This window comes from Mustela lutreola, chromosome 5 (assembly GCF_030435805.1).
Source record: "Mustela lutreola isolate mMusLut2 chromosome 5, mMusLut2.pri, whole genome shotgun sequence".
Classification (NCBI taxonomy): Eukaryota; Metazoa; Chordata; class Mammalia; order Carnivora; family Mustelidae; genus Mustela; species Mustela lutreola.
The window spans coordinates 119092577-119109990 of record NC_081294.1 but is presented as its reverse complement, the minus strand read 5'-3'; the positions used below and the strand labels follow the sequence as shown (position 1 = coordinate 119109990).

The window sequence follows — 17414 nt, the reverse complement described above, 5'->3', positions numbered from 1 at the left end:
TTTGTTTTACTTTCAAAAAGTATTTAGAAAAGTACATTGTCACAGCTTAGATTTTTCAGAAGCATGGGCTGGGTAAAATTTGGAGTGCAAGATGTTTATTAAAGAACAACACTTAGGGAAGAAAGGAGGACAGTGGGATTGGTTGGAGGGAGAAGTTGAACTTAATGCAGGTCTGACCAAAGCCTCCGCCAACCTGATGGCGATCTCTGGAGCAAACATTGCTTGGAGTTGTCCTGCATTAGTCTGAAATGGCGGGGCTTTCATATTCCCACTTGACTCAGTCAGTGTGACTAAGCCAGTCAGCCTAGGAAAGGCTTGACCTTGAGTGAGGCAACTCTCAGCACCTGAGGCAGACTGTGACGTGGGTAACAGTGGGAAGCTCTTTGCTAACTGTATTCCCTGCCGCTCAGCAGCAGGTTACCCTTGAAGGGGGCATCTGGGCATGGGTTCACCTTAGTGTCTATCACATGCATATTATATTTTAAAAATCTAAGTTGAACCTTGAGTTCACATAATTTAGCAGAGATCCTGGTAAGCATATATATGGAATGAGAAAATTTGATGTAGGCTTTGCATGTCAGTTATTATTTCTATTTCATAGTATTGGCAATTTTGAAATCTTCTGAGTATAGTTGGTTTCTACTAGTTTAATTTGTCCTGGAGTTATGTATATTTATTATATTGTTTATGTTTACCATAGAATTCAAGTTCTCTGAAGTAGCTTATATGACATTTATACTTGACCCATATAAAGGAGACTATTTTTTCGAGATGACTTTGTTTTTCCAAAGTTTTGATTGTATCCTTTTGAGAATTGTTTTTGTCCTTAGCCATAGCTCTGCCATTTCCACTCCATATTATGAAAACTTCATAATAGACTGCTTAAATTCCTTTTTTTCTTTTTAGGGGATTCAAAATCAAGAATTGTCTTAGTCCTCATTTAATTTCTTAGTTTGACTTTTAACATCGTTTTGAAGTTATTCTAAGGATTTCATTCTAGCCTTGTTGAGTTTGTCCTTTTGATAGGTACAAAACAATGTGAAACCTAGCCTGATGACTTCCAATTTTGGAACCTCTTAAAAAGGCACAGTAGTGCATTTCCAGTTTCTTCTAAAATATTTTTGTTTGGCATTCCTTAACTTCTGGCTCTTTCTCTAGATACTTGATTTTCCAAAGTATTGGTATGATGGTAATGATGAGCAGTAATTTTTATCAATCTTAATTCTGAACAGCAACTAAATAGACTGAGACAATTTTGGTTGACATGTTTCATCTTTATATAATTAACTACATCCAACTTGCTCAGACTCCAAATTGTAAAACTTCCTGATAATTAGTACATGAAAGGGTACTAATAGCATACTATCATAAACTAGAAATTGAAACTGTAAAGTTTAAGTAGTTTGACTCCACCAGGCAGGTAGAAGGAGCTTGTTTTAAGAACTTCTAAGCAGGAGTCAGAAGACTGGAATTAGAATCCCCATACCATCTGGGATGGCTTAGCCAAGTTATTTAGCTTTTCAAAGCTCAGGATGCCTCATCTCTGTAAGATGCAGATGTGTCAACTTCTCCTATCCCGACAGTGGTGGTGATGACCTACTAAAGTAATGAGTATGAAAGGACTTGGTAGCTTTGTGACCAATATATGCTGTCGGGAAATAGAACAGTGTTTTTTGAACAAACTTTTATCTAAATGAAGGTAGAATTCCCATACTTGAACACTTTCCAGACATGCATTTTAATAATATTAGAAAAAATATGAACAAATTATATTTTAAAAATTAATTTAAATTTCATTATGATTATCTTTAATGTAGAGTCTTAGAAAGCCAAGTCAGCTCAACAGGTATTTTTAATGGGGTTTTATTATTTCTACTTAGAATTCATCCAAATGGTACACATCAGAAGTTTCTCGTTCCTATAAATTGTACTGATTTGGGTACCCTTTATGTGTGTGTGTGTGTGTGTGTGTGTGTGTTTAGAGATTTTATTTATTTATTTGAGAGAGAGCATGAGAGGCAAGAAGGTCAGAGGGAGCTGGGAGTGCGATGCGGGACTTGATCCCGGGACTCCAGGATTGTGACCTGAGCTGAAGGCAGTTGCTTAACCAACTGAGCCACCTAGGTGCCCCCCTTTATGTGTTTGAGTACAAATTAATTGGAACCGAACTATGTTTGAAACGATGTGGATTACTAATATTTATAGACAAATTTATAGTTTTCAACATAATTTTATATACCTTTTTTTTTTTTTAAGATTTTATTTATTTGAGAGAGAGAGTGGGATAGAGCATGAGAGCAGGGTGAGGGACAGAGGGAGAAGCAGACTCCTCACTAAGCAGGGAGCTCAGTGTGGGACTCAGTCCCAGGACTCCACGATCATGACCTGAACCAAAGGCAGCTGCCTAACTGACTGAGCCACCCAGGCACCCCTGTATACATTATTTGATAAAATTTTCATAATTGCCCTGTAAAAGAAAAGTGCTCTTATTTTCTTTGTTATTCCTATAACTGAGGTTAGGAAAGTTAAAGAGTTTCACAAGGTCACCCAGCTACCAAGTGGTGGAATTGAGATTAAAAAGCTGACGTTCTCATTCCAGTCCTTCTAAATAATATTGTCTGATAAACTAGGGAATTATTTTAGAAAGGATTAGATTAGAATCAGGTATTCCTTCTCTGAGCTAAGCCTTGAGCCAAGCGTAGATAGCATTCTTTATAGGAGCTGGCATTTTCTATGTACCAAGAGCCCATAGTACTCTGGGCTTTGTCTTCCATGTCTGCTTTTCCTGATGCCCTTGTTCCTCAGTCTTTTCCCTAGTGCCCATATATGTCTACATATACACACACATGCACACATATACACACTCCAAAACACATTTTTTTGTGTGCTGCAACCTTGAACTATAAGCTATTCAGGATTATTATGTAATGACCTTTGCTGATGAGCAACTTCTGAGTAATAGGGTTATTTTAACTGTAATTTGGGTAAATCCTTTGGTTTCTTGAAAATCTCTGTACCAATTTGCTTACTGTACTTTCTTCCACAAGTAGGCTATTACAAGCTGGATATCCAGAACCTGACTCAGTAAGCATAGATTCTTTGAGACCAAACTAGCTCCAAAGGTCATGGGGAATTAACCCAGTTTTACTTGTCTGGTGATATGTTTTATACTTTCATCATTATACTCAGAATGTGAGGTGGAAAGGCCTTCTATTGCAAAATCATCTATGTCTAGTTCCTATTTAATACCTACCTAAAAACAAACAGATGTAGAAAACTTAGGCTTCTGTGTATTTTCCTATACGTATTATAAGTGCTTGTGCCATATTTTGAGCAAACAGGGCAACTAAGAAATATTCTACTGTTTCATGTTTTGAAATGCTGACTGGATAAAGATTACAGATGACAAGTTATTTATAGCTTTATTTATACATACTGGGTTCTCTTTTGGAATCATAGGAGAAAAGAAGATGTGATAATTGCTTTGTGTAGTTCACAGAATGAAATTGCAAACTGAGATGTTTTGAGTCTAGTTTATACTATAACCATTTCTAGGAAACCATATTTAAACAGCACTGGTTATCATGAAGTATACAACATGTCAACTGTGTCCCAATTCGCATCAGTAAAAACCTTCTACCACTTTATTCCCTATAACCTAACCTCGATCAGATAATACTAAATAAACTATGTTGAGTGCACATATTAATATATATCAAATGTATCAAGCAGCTTGCTGACTGCATTTTCAGTAGTGTTTATCTGTGGCCATGCAGGTTATAACTCTGAATTTTTATCAGGAAAACTAAATTGAGAATTTATAATATTCCTGATTTAGCTTCACCAGCTGTGCCACAGCCATGGAAAATAACTCGAGAGGGTAAAAATCTAACAGTGAGTAAGAGAGCAACAGACAAATTGCTTTTGCTTCATGCTTACCTGCTTTGCATCTGCTGCTAGAAGGTTAAGGATCACAGATAATAATTAGTACTGTCTCTTAATTTATATATCATCGCTTCAGTAAATTGTGTTGTGTATTTTTTGGTTATCTCATAAAATAAGAATATGATTATTAAATGCTGTGTAATCTCGAGAGTCTTAAAAAATGATTCTTTAAAATGTGCATCTTCTTTTTTTCCTCTATCTTTTACTCATTCATTTTTAAATTCAACAAATATCCAGTGAGTTCTAAACATGCCAGACATGTGCTGGGTACCTGTCCTCAGGAAGATTAAAATCTAAAAGGGTCATGTTATTAAACATTGTACAGTATTTAGAGCTTTATTTCCCAAGGTGTTTTTGTTTGTTTGTTTGTTTGAGATTGTAATTGACACATAACACTATGTAAGTCTAAGGAGTACAATGTGATGATTTATATAGGTACATATTGCAGAATGATTCCACAATAACGTTGGTTAACATATTCATCACTTCATATAGTTAACCATCTTTGTGTGTGTGTGCTGAGAACTTTTAAGATCTACTTTCTTAGCAACTTCCAAGTATGCAATGCAAGATTGTTAATTGTAGCCACTATGCTGTACACTAGGTCTCTAGAACTTTAAACTGTGAATCTTGAAAATTACTCTAGCACCAAAAATATTTTATAATTTTATTCATTAAAACAGTCACAATGAAATAATAGTATAAACTGTTCTGCTTAGAAATCAGACAATTTGGAGCCAATGAAAAATAACCTAACTGCTTGTATTTAGAGGAAATACTGGGTTGGCAGAGGGATGTAGTAAGTAATGTAAGAAGTCCCTATAGAGAGTTAATTTAATTGTGGAATTGTTAACAGAGAGCAATGCGTGGGATCTCTTATTATAAACATTTCTCTTCAATTTCTGCTATAGGATGGTGAATAATAGGGAGTTGCTTGGTAAAACCTGTACACAAACTTGTGGGACTTGACAGATAAGACTGATTCCTGCATATGAATAGATAAACCTTAGAACTATTTTTTTTATGTGATGTAATTATCAGTCTAGGTCTGATATATTTTATGTGATGTAATTATTAGTCTAGGTGTTATATATTTTATAAGTAGCTATTTAACAGTTTGTTTTGGTAGCTAGAGAGTTAAGCTACCACCTGGGCCACGCGTGACCTTGTTCTTTTAACTCACCGCTATACCCTGCTGTCTTATACATCACCTACCATACAAACTGCTATAGTTTCTTGAAGTAATATAGACACATTTTTGTCATATACTTTTATAGAGTTTTCAGTTACTTGTTTACAGAAGAAACAACTTCTTTCCTGTTAAGTAAGAATGCCTTCCCAGTCAAAAATATTCTCATATTCTAGTTATTCATATTAGGAAACCTCCATTGACAAACAGCATTACTGCTAGTAATAGCAATGATGAGCTATACATACCTACTGTAATACTAATTCTCAACCACTATTACTTGAGCTACATTTTATAAATAAGTAAACTGAAGATTTTGAATATTAAGTGTCTTGTCCCTGGCCACAGAGCTATTATTAAATGATGAAGCTGTGATACATTTATAACAATTAAAAAATATGTAAGCCAGCATACATTGAGCACTTAATTATACACATCAGGTACTATGCAAAATATTTTACATTTAGCCTCACTGTAACAATATGAGGGAAACATGGTTATCATTGCCATTTTTCATATTTGAAAATAAGGGACAGAGAAGTTAAATAATTTTTCAAGGGTATGTGTAGTTACTGGTGAAGCCAGAAGGTCTTCCTCTTATACCACCTCCCAAACCTACAGTTAGAATTGAGATAAGGGCAATATGATTTATGACTGTTTGGAACATTCCTGGTTTAAAATTTCAGTATTAGGTTTTGATTTTTTTTTAAGATTTTATTTATTTATTTGGCAGAGAGAGAGAAATAGCACAATTAGGCAGGGTGGCAGGCAGAGGGAGAGCGAGAAGCAGGCTCCATGCTGAGCAGAGAGCCCAGGACTCTAGGATCATGACCTGAGGCAAAGGCAGATGCTTAACCAACTGAAGCATCCAGGCGCCCCTCCGTATTCATTTTTTTCAAGTATTTTCTGCTATACTCTGTTGGTTATGAAAATGCCTCAGTTTGTAAAGATAATTATAAAATATCCCTCTGAATGGAAACTGAAGTTTGTTTTGTGGATAGCAAATAAATTGGGTTCCTCGATCAGAGGAATATTCAGTCTCATTTATTGTGATCATGAATGTGGTTTTTATATAATTTCATTAACAGTCATGGATTGACTAGATTAGTTTAATTTTTTTCTATTGTATGTGTTGCATTTCTCTCTTTTAAACTTTAGGAATAGTGATTTTTTTTTTTTTTTGTCTTCATGGGCATCCTGGGGAAAACCATTGATTTATAGTATAAATGTCTTCCCTTTGGCCAAAATAGAGCAGAATTAGATTTTTAATACATCATAATTTTATATCATCATTATTTACTGGGGTGCCATTTATAGAGTATGGCTTCTGGACATTGAATTTGGCATAGTTTCATTTTTGAAAGGGCTAGTTTTTTTCCCTTAAAGTTGTATTTTAAATTACACTAGAGGTAACTTAGAGTTGCTTTATGTTATGATTAAAGTTCTTAAGTTCTTTATTTATCTTTCTCCTTCTGACTGTCTTTTCTGGGAGGAAGACATTCTGATCTTGTAACTGGCACATGCTTATAGTTTATTTTAAAAGAAATTTCAGGGGGCGCCTGGGTGGCTCAGTGGGTTGGGCCGCTGCCTTCGGCTCAGGTCATAATCTCAGAGTCCTGGGATCGAGTCCCGCATCGGGCTCTCTGCTCGGCGGAGAGCCTGCTTCCCTCTCTCTCTCGCTGGCTGCCTCTCTGTCTACTTGTGATTTCTCTCTGTCAAATTAATAAATAAAATCTTAAAAAAAAAAAAAAAGAAATTTCAGGCTTTTGGAACTACCTGAAGATATTAAAAAAAAAAAAAAAAAGCATTAGATGATAGAGAACTAAACTTAAATAGGGAGTTCAGTCAGTGATTTTAGGTATCTGTAAGTTTGGTATCTGTGTTTGGTGACATGAGAGATATAAAGATGACAAAAAGTTGATACCTCTATCCTGGGGCTTGTAATCTGTTAGCTGACCCAGACAAATACATAAATAACTATAATGCAAGGCAGGCTATGATAAGTACTGTGGTATAGGCATCATCAAAGTGCAGTGGGAAATCAGAATAGAGAGATTAATCCCAACTGGGAGGATCTAGGAAGTTCTCATGGAGTAGGTAGGATTGAGTAGAGCTTAATTTATTGCTTTCATTCATTCTAGACTGTCTTCTGAAGATTGATGTCTATTTCCTTGAGCTCTTTAATTTTGTTGCCAGTTTGGATAAGCATGGCACAAATCCAGCAGGGAGGTCCAGATGAAAAAGAAAAGACTACTGCACTGAAAGGTACATACTTATTTTGCTTTTTCAGGGTTTTTTCACTGTGCCTAATGAAGGCATAGGAATATTTAGGTGATCTTCCATTCATTTCAATTCTAAAATAAGAATGTGAGTTTTTATCCATCTGTAATGGATTAACAACTGTTTCAATATCTGAGATGGAGTATGTACTTAGTAAATAAGTCACAAAATCATGTAATTTTGTAACTAAGAATTCATATCCCTTTTCTTATCCAAAGTTGTATATTTAATGCTAAAACTAACATTAGGTCTCTTGAGTTAAGACTATTGCCTTTATCATATATATATATTTTTTTATCAGAATGTCATGCTAGGCTAGGATAATGATCTGCCTAATAATCCAGTATTCTATCTTTGTGGCATTAATTAGGGGTATTTTTTGAAAGGTTCTCCATGTTAACACCTCGGAGGGAATTTACCCTAGACATTCTTTGGGAATTTTGAGTTCTAGACTTTTTTAAGTCTGCAGTCTAAAATAAGTGTGCTTTGTTGAACTGAAAGATCTCTTCAACGGATTTTCTTAAAGTTAAGATGCCAACTATGCCAGATAATGAGTCTCTTTACTTGTTCAGTGTAGAGTCTTTGTGGTCTCTACGGTGCTTTGCAGGTAATGCCACAGACCATCTTGACTGCAGCCATTTTTCTGAAGCCCTCAATCCTGTCCTGTTTTGTTTTATGAGGCTGGATGATAAAGATACCTCAAGAATCTCTCCTCTACCTTTCATCTCTTCATGAAAGCCTGAAGCATATATATGACAACATAGCCAGTTTCTTAGCTCACAATTTGCCTCATCATGTTTCTGCTTTTAGAGCTGATGTTCTATCAACGGGATGGTATAACTAGCCCTTACCTTCAAATATAGGAAATGGCTAAGAGCATTGCTTTCTCCTGACAAATGTGAGAGATGATGATGTGTTGGATTAGGATGGTAACAAAAGAGGATGATGACAGATTCTGTTTATGTTTGGAAGGAAGAGATTACATGATTTTCTGTTGGATTAGACATGGATGTTAGAGGAGAAATCAAGAAAAATTTGAAGGTTCTTGGCCTAAAAAGCTCTAACATAGATGCTATGTATTAGATTTAAAAAACTGCAAAAATCAAGTTATGGTGATAATAGTGAAAAGCAAGAGTTAGGTTTTAGACATATTAAATATTAAACTGAGATGTTACTTAAACGGGAAGGTAAAGAAGTTGAGTATGGAGTTTGGGAGAGCGTTTGGTTTAGAGATAAAAAAATTTTAGGGATCATTAGCATGGAGGTAATATTTAAAGGACCAGAGCTCCTAATTGAGATCACCAGGGATGTCAGTATAGACAGAAGAGATCTGTAGATTGAGCCCTGATGCATCTCAACTCTAGGGTCAGGAAGATGAAGAGGAACCAGCAAAAGAATCTGAAAATGAATTTCTAGTAAAATAGTCTGAGAATCAAGAGCAAGAGAGAGATCCTGAACGCCAAATGAAGAAAATGGGAGTAACTCATTCAGTCATAATAATGATTCAGGTTAGACGAGGACTGAGAAATTACTTTTAGATTTGACGAAGTAGAGGTCGTTGGTGATCATCACAAAGAGCTGTTTTCACAGATTGGTGGAAATGAAAGCTACATGGGAGAGTTTCCATAGAAAATGGAAAGAGAGGAATTGGAGAAAGCTGTGGAAATTCTGTAAAAGGTTTTAGTGTATGCTTGTATGCTGCTGGAAATGACTAGCACTCTCAAAATAATGGCTGATTTAGGAGAGAGGTGAAGGAATGTGTGTATTTCCTTCTAAATAGACTCACTGGGTTTCCTAGATAGATTTTTGTGCATCTTCAGCCTTACTTGATCATGTAAAAATTACATTTTCCGAATAGTCATTCCAATTTACACTTTCTCAAGCAATATATAAGAGTTTGCATAGATTTTCTAGATTTTAGAGCTACTAGATGTATGTAAAAAGAGTATGAATAGGGTCTAAAGATGAACTTGCCTGGATTCAAACTCAGGTTTTTCTGATTACCATGAACTAGCTACTTAGCTTCTCTGAATCTTTTAATTCATTGGTACTATAGCAATAAAAAGCCTGGTACACGTGAGCTTCTAACAATTAATGAAGGAGTTAAATTAAAAATAATAGAAAATAAAGTGATAGTGCATAGCAAAGTATATTTAGAACAAATTGTCAAACTAAATTAAACTTTATCTTTAGAGAAGTCTACTTATCAGTTTTAACTTTTATGGATTATGCTTTTAGTGTCATGTTTGTGCATCCTTTGCCTGACCCTGGTTTGTGAAGATTTTCTCCTGTGTTTTCTTCTAAAAGTTTTATAATTTTAGATTTTACGTTTTGATACATTTTGAGTTAATTTTTATAGAAGGTAGGAGATCTAAGTCAAGGTGGGTGTTTGGTTGGTTCGTTGGTTTTGGGGGGCCTGTTAATGTCTGTTTGCACCAGCACCATTTGTGAAAAGGACTTTCTTTCCACCATGGAATTACTTCTTCCATCTTTGTCAAAAATGAATTGGTTATATTTGGGTGGCCTTATTTTGGGTTCTTTCTTTTGCTGCATGGATCTGTGTCTATCTCTTCTTCAAAATCACACTCAATTGATTACTAGTATACCTTAAACATGAGTAGAGTGATTCTTCCCATTTTATTCCTTTTCAAAATTGTTTAGCTATTAGCTATTCTAGGTTGTTTGTTCTTCCATATAAATTTTAGAGTAAAATTATATTTGCAAAAAAATATACTGAGATTTTGATAAGAATTATATTTAAACCTATAGATGAATATGGCGACAATTGACATCTTTATTGCATCTTTCAGTCCATGACCTGGTATGGCTCTTATTTGTTTAAATCTTCAATGTCCTTCATGAGCATTTTGTAATTTTCAACATGTAAGTTGTAAACATTTGTTCTTATACTTATACCTAAGATTTAATTATTTTTTTAAATTTTTTTAAATGATTTTATTTATTTATTTGAGAGAGAGAGAGAGCATGAGAGGAGAGAGGTCAGCAGGAGAAGCAGACTCCCTGCCAAGCAGGGAGTCTGATGTGGGGCTCGATCTTATGACTCCAGGATCATGACCTGAGCTGAAGGCAGTCACTTAACCAACTGAGCCAACCAGGTGCCCCCTAAGATTTAATTATTTAGAGTGATTTTAAACAGTGTTGTGTTCTTAATTTCAGTTGCCACATGTTAACTGATAATTTATGGAAATATAATCAAGTTTTACGTGTTGATATTGTATCTTATGAGTTTCCTAAAGTCATTTAATAGTTCAAGGAATTTCGGGGGTAGATTCCTTGATAATTTCTATGTAAACCATCATGTCATTTGCACTTTGGACAGTATGCCTTTTATTCCCTTTCTTGCCTTTTTTGTACTTACTAAGATTCCTAATACTCTGTTGAATGAGAATAGTGAGAAAATGGACATTCTTTCCTTGTTCACTAGGGGTGATAGTGAATGGTGATACCCCCATTTTATCCCTTTATTTTTAGACCTGTAAATTATGGCTATGTTAGAAATAGCACCATATATTGGACACTGATTCTGAGTATGTACAGCCTTCTGAAGAATCTTGCTCAGCCCAGCAAGGTTCTATCACCTTGATGGCACCATAATCCTTAAAAGGCCATTTCACCATTCTCTCAAACTAGCTGTTTCAGGATAGTGGGGAAAATGGTAAGACCATTGAATTTCATGAGCATGGGACCATTGCTGCAGTTCTTTTGCTGTGAAGTAAGTTCCTTGATCAGAAGCACTGCTATGTGGAATACCATGATGGTAGGTAAGGCATTTTGTAACTACACGAGCAGTAGATACAGTAGAAGTATTACATGTGGGGAAGACAAATCATATTCAGAGGAAGTAGCTATTCCAGTAAGAACAAAAGGTTGCTTCTTTCCTGATGGAAGTGGTCTGATGTAATCCACTGTGACCAGGTAGCTGACTGATGACTTACAGGAACGATGCCGTATTGGCGACTAAGTGGTGTTCTTTCCTGCTGGCAGATTGGATAATCAGTCCAAGTTGTGGCTAGGTTGGCTTTGGTGAGTGTAAGTTCATATTGATAAGACCATGCATAACAACCATCTCTGCTACCATGGCCACTTTGTTCATGAACCCATTGGGCAACGACAGGGGTGGCTGGGGAGAGAGGCTAACTGGTCTCCACAGGAGTCATCTTATCCACTTGATTATTAATATCTTACTCTTTTGAGGTCACCTTTTGGTGAGCGTTAATTTGGGACACAGATTTCTTTCACTTCTTTTTCCTTTTCAGAGGGGACTTACTCACATAACTCTTTCCCAGATTTTCTTGGTACCGGTTTCTCAATCCAGGTCCTTGGTACCAGTTTTCCTTCCAGGTCCATGACCTTCCATTGTTCCATACCCTTAATATTTATTCCCACACATGTTCTCTGGATTTCTATCTGTATAAATTAGAAAAACCAGGTAGTTCTTATGTTGTGCTGGGTGTCGTGTACCTCCTTCTGAGTCACACTTTAAACCTCACCTTTAGTGGCCTGCTATGACTGGAGTATAGTTGAAAGTCTAGATGCAAAGAGGGCTTTGGGCTGTGGGTCCTGAAGAGAATCCACTTATTTTTTTATTTATTAGAGAGAGAGAGAGAGAGAGAGAGAGAGAACAAGCAAGGGGGAGGGGAGAAGAGACAGAGAGAGGGAGAAGATTGCCCTCTGAGCAGGGAGCTCAATGTGAGACTTGATCACAGGACCCTGATATCATGACCTGAGCTGAATGAAATTAGACACTTAACCCACCAAGCCACCCAGGTGCCCCAAGAATCAGCTTTGTCTTGCCTGGCAACAGCCTCAGAGGAGGGCATGACAGTTTCCTTAAACAAAGGTTTAATTTTCCCAGACTAAGGTAGCGAGACTGCTTCTACTGAGGGTGGAAAGCTTCCTTTGACAAAGAGTGGTCAGAATTTAGAGAGTCATTGTCCTCAACTGCATTCCATTCCAATTTGCAGGACCCCAGTCACTGTCCTCTCTTTAACAGTGGACTGCTATGAGGCTGGTAGTTCTGCTCACATTATAATTCAGCTGGTTGCAGGATGAGCTTGTGTTTGATTTTTAACAATCTCAACCCTTCTGCTACAAGAGATCAGAGTTACCTTCAGGACACACTTAGAAAATTAGAGGTTATTTATGATGTGCTTGAGCTGAGAATTTGAATTCTGAATTTGTCTATTTTTTCCACTTCCTTGTCCAGTGGCCTTAGGAGCAACCAACCAATTTCATTATGTTAGTTTTCCAAAAGTGTTTGAAAATATCATATACATATTCATCCAGATTCAAATGTCAATCTCATCCCGAAACACCTTCACAGGCACACTCAGAGGAAAGTTTAACCAAATATCTGGGCACTGCATGGCTTAGTTAAGTTGACACATAAAATTAACCATCACACCATTCCTCTGTCTTTGGACACTTGAGTTGTTTCTTGGCTATTGTGAATAATGCTGCTATGAATATGAGTGTACAAATAATCTGTTTAAGCCTTTGTTTTCATTTCTTTGGGTATCAAGTGGTATTTTTATCCAAGAATTGCATATGCTTAGTTGAAGTTTAGAATTCTAGTTGCTGAGTCACTTTAATTACCAGAGGCATGTTTTAGAAAAAACACTTGTGCTACATCTGATGCATATTTAAATTATATGGATTCAGTCGTACTGTATTTTATAGGTGAATGAAGGTATTTTTAATGGAAACGTTTTATTATACTTGATTTTTGCCTAATCCACTGCCTTTGAAACTCAGTCTCTGTGTAAAATGCAACTTACAGTATTGCTTTCTTTTTAAAAAGCAGAAGGACATTTTCTTTCTACATGTCTTCTCAGTGCTAATGAAATAAAATATCTATATCTGGTTCCTTTGTTAATAGAAGAGAAGTTTAAGGAATGCCTATTTTGTTTAGTTTTCATTTTGTCCTTCATAGGAACATTTCAAGCAAGGCAAAAGCATATTTCTATATTCCTAACTTTATTCTTCATAAGGTAAGGAAGAGCAGGGTTAGAATATTTTAGGGTTGATAGGGCACATAGAGTAAGTATGGTGATTTTGAAAGAGCATTGAGTTAGGTATTGGAAACTACATCTATTCCATTAATCCCCCTGTACTATTAAGGTATAATTTCGGACAAGCCATTTTTCCTCTCTGAGCTCATTTTCTCATCTGAAGGACAGTGAAGGTGATAATACATGTTACTGTTCTATAGGGTTGTGACGATCAAGTGAGATAAAGTATGTGAAAACCTTAAATTGGTATGTAGATGTTAGGTGGCATTTTATGATCTGAACTGATAGACAAAGCGACTGTTAGACATAATATATCTGCTTAAAAATTAGATGGTTGCTGTGTATCTGATTAAAAGGTTTCTAAGTTTGAACTGTAAATGACTATAGTGAAGGAACCTCAGCTCATTGGTAAGAGAATTTTCGAGCCACTCCAAGCCATTTTTGCTATTAAAAAAATTGGTTTTGCACAGAAGTACATGGTGTTCAGATATTCACCAATGAATTAGAAATTTGTCGGCCTGTATCCCTTTGTTAGCCCATTAGGCATATTATGTGACATTTCCATTTTACTGGAGAATTTGCAAACATTTTTTATTTTGAATTTTGAAGATGCTGTATTTTTATGTAAGTCGAGGTTTATTGGGTGTGGCAGTTTGAAGAGCACTAAAAAATTATTTTTTTGATGGCTTGTCTTTATGTCCTACAGAAAGAGACTAGAGACTAGAGGTAGAAAAACTACTTTTTTCTTTGGCATATTTTGATGTTCCATACAGATGGATTTATTGTATTTCTGTAAGACAGAAATAAAGTGTTTCTTCTGAGATAATTCTTTTGTAGAAAAAGAGACTGGTTTGCTTTATTACGTATCCTAGGACCTGGTTTCTCTTCAGGAACTTGAGTTAGAATGCAAAATCTCGAAACCTGAATTTTTTTTTTTTTTAAGATTTTATTTATTTATTTGACAGAGAGAGAAATATCACAGGTAGGCAGAGAGGCAGGCAGAGAGAGTGGGGGAAGCAGGCTCCCTGCTGAGCAGAGAGCCCAATGTGGGGCTCAATCCCAGGACCCTGAGATCATGATCTGAGCCAAAGTCAGAGGCTTAACCCACTGAGCCACCCAGGTGTCCTGAAACCTAAACTTTTTAAAAAATATCTTTTCTTTGGAACAATAAATTTGAAGTTTATCTTTTTGTTTTTTGAGTTCTGATATAACTCTGATGACATATAGTGAGAATTTTCCCCTCATTCTATAATAAGAGCCTAAAAGGTATCATTAAATACTTGTTGACAGACTGATTCTAGCCTGTGGCAGGGATAAGATAAGCCTAGAACAAGCATTTTGTGGTAACACAAAATAGGGAAATATTTAAAAAAACAAAAAATAAGAGCATGTCAAACAGTTATAGGAGCCAGCTGGAAGAGCTTATAGCCATGGCCATTGCTGGAACAATTTGAGCAACAAAATAAATGATGTAGTATTTATTATAACCCAAATTATATAATAAATATCCCTGATTCTATACTGATAAAAGATTGGATAAATGTGTAAATGGAGGAAGAGAGACAAAAATTCATACAAAGAATTACAAATAATGTATGTAGATATTCTTTGTTCCACAAGGCAGAGCACAGCTCTACTTTTCTTCCTTGAATGTGGGCTAGACTTACTCACTTCCAAGGAATAGATTATAGAAAAGGAAAAAATAGCGATCATAGTTGAGAAGTCGCCTTAGCCAGCTGATGGAGATTAACATCCCCAGTGATATACCATGGATATCATGTTCCCTGATATGATGTCATAAGAGGGGCGTTTACTTCTGTGGTATTCTTCTTGTAACCCTGGTCTAATCACAAAATGAAAAAAAAATCATATACACCTAATTTGAGGGTCATTCTGCAAAATACCTAACCAATATTCCCCAAAAGAGTCATGATCATAGAAAAGAGACAAAGAGTAGAATCTGTCACAGGCAAGAGGAGACTGATAGACATGACAACTCTATGTGGGGTGGTGTTCTGGATGGGATCCTGGAATGGAAAATGGACCTTAAGAGGAAAACGAGTGAATAATTTCTGGGCTTAGTTCATAGGAACATACAGATGTTGGTTTCTTCACTTTCACAAATGTACCCTGGTAATGTGGGATGTTTTATTTTTATTTTGTTTAGTTTTAAAAAAATTTTTTATTGTGTTATGTTAGTCGCCATACAGTATATCATTAGTGTTTGATAGAGTGTTCCATAATTCATTGTTTGCGCATAACACCCAGTGCTCCATGGAATCTCTGCCCTTCTTAATACCCATAAGCAGGTTCATCCATCCCTCCACCTCCCTCCCTTCTGAAATCCTCCATTTGTTTCCTGGAGTCCACAGTCTATCATGGTTTATCTCCCATTCTGATTTCTCCCCCTTTGTTTTTCCCTTCTCCTAATGTCCTCTCACACTATTCCTTATGTTCCCCAAGTAAGTGAAACCATATGATGATTGACTTTCTCTCCGCTTGACTTACTTCACTCAACATACTCTCCTCCAGTCCCATCCATTTTGATGCAGAAGTTGTGTATTCATCCTTTTTGATAGCTGAGTAATACTCCATTATGTATATGGATCCCCATCTTCTTTATCCATTCATCTGTGGAAGGGCATCTTGGCTTTTTCCACATTTTGGCTATTGAGGACATTGCTGCTATGAACATTGGGGTGCATATAGCCCCTCTTTTTACTACATCTGTATCTTTGGGGTAAATACCCAGTAGTGCAATTACCAGGTCATAGGGTAGCTCTATTTTTAATTTTTTGAGGAACCTCCACACTGTTTTCCAAAGTGGCTGTCCTACCAACGATGTATGAGGGTTTCCCTTTCTCCACAACTTCTCCAACATTTGTTGTTTCTTGCCCTGTTAATTCTGGCCATTCTGACTGGTGTAAGGTGATACCTCAATGTGGTTTTGATTTGAATTTCTCTAATGGCTAATGATGATGAACTCTTTTTCATGTGTCTATTAGCCATTTGTATGTCTTCTTTGGAGAAGTGTCTGCTCATGACTTCCACCCATTTCCTGACTTGATATCTGCTTTTTAGGTGTTAACAAAAGGGAATAGAGTATTCCATGGAAACTGGATAGAGGACATAAAGGCACTATCTGTATTTTCTTTCAACATTTCTATAACTCCAGAATTATTTCATAATACTTTGTTTATTTAAAATATTTAAATTTAATATTTATTTTAAAATTTATTTATGTATTTTAAAAAATTTATTTATTTAAAAATCTTTGTTGAGAGTATTTTTATTGTATGGAAATCAAATGCTTTGTGTTAACCACATTTTCTCTGGTGAGCATGTTGTATTTTATTATTGTGATTTTTTCCTATAAAATGGAATAATGTGTTATATTACCCCATTTAAATTTGTAAGTTTCCTTATTCATAAATGGTAGTTTCATCTTTATGTAAGATTTAGTGACTGTTTAAATGACCTGAAACTTTTGAAACTATAGATGGAGGTTAGTGAGATAAAAATTAATAGCTGAATATTTTGAGGAGAAGAAGTTAATAATTTACTACAGTGGTACATAGGATCTAAAATTGTGATTGTTTTGGGAATTGATGATTTTGAAAGTGCTTTTGATATTCTCATGATATAGCACTTGGGGAACTTAAAATTTTAAAAACATTATCAATAAGGCAACTCATATAAAGTAATCTAGTAGAACAAAAGGATGCTTAAAATAATCAAAAATATAATCTCTATTATTAACTTTATTATTAAAATATAACTTATTAAGAAAATCAGTGTTAATGCATTTCATATTCTTTTCTAGATTTATTATCTAGGATTGATTTGGATGAACTAATGAAAAAAGATGAACCACCTCTTGATTTTCCTGATACCCTGGAAGGATTTGAATATGCTTTTAATGAAAGTAAGTGTTTGCTACATACAAGATTTATTTATCATGCTAATAG

General features: G+C 35.6%; 1 protein-coding gene across 7 annotated transcripts in view; it reads left to right on the top strand.

The window, feature by feature from the left end:
• Positions 1–17414, top strand: part of ARB2A (ARB2 cotranscriptional regulator A) — a 434723-nt gene that overhangs the window by 29276 nt on the left and 388033 nt on the right. For 6 of the 7 annotated variants that reach the window (XM_059175475.1, XM_059175479.1, XM_059175478.1 and 3 more), the window contains exon 2: positions 17270–17371. In XM_059175475.1, coding sequence (XP_059031458.1) covers positions 17302–17371 — 70 coding nt within the window. In that variant the 5' untranslated portion in view covers positions 17270–17301. Of the gene's footprint in view, positions 1–7275; positions 7400–17269; positions 17372–17414 lie in introns of all 7 variants that reach the window. The other variant, XM_059175480.1, reaches the window with a different exon arrangement.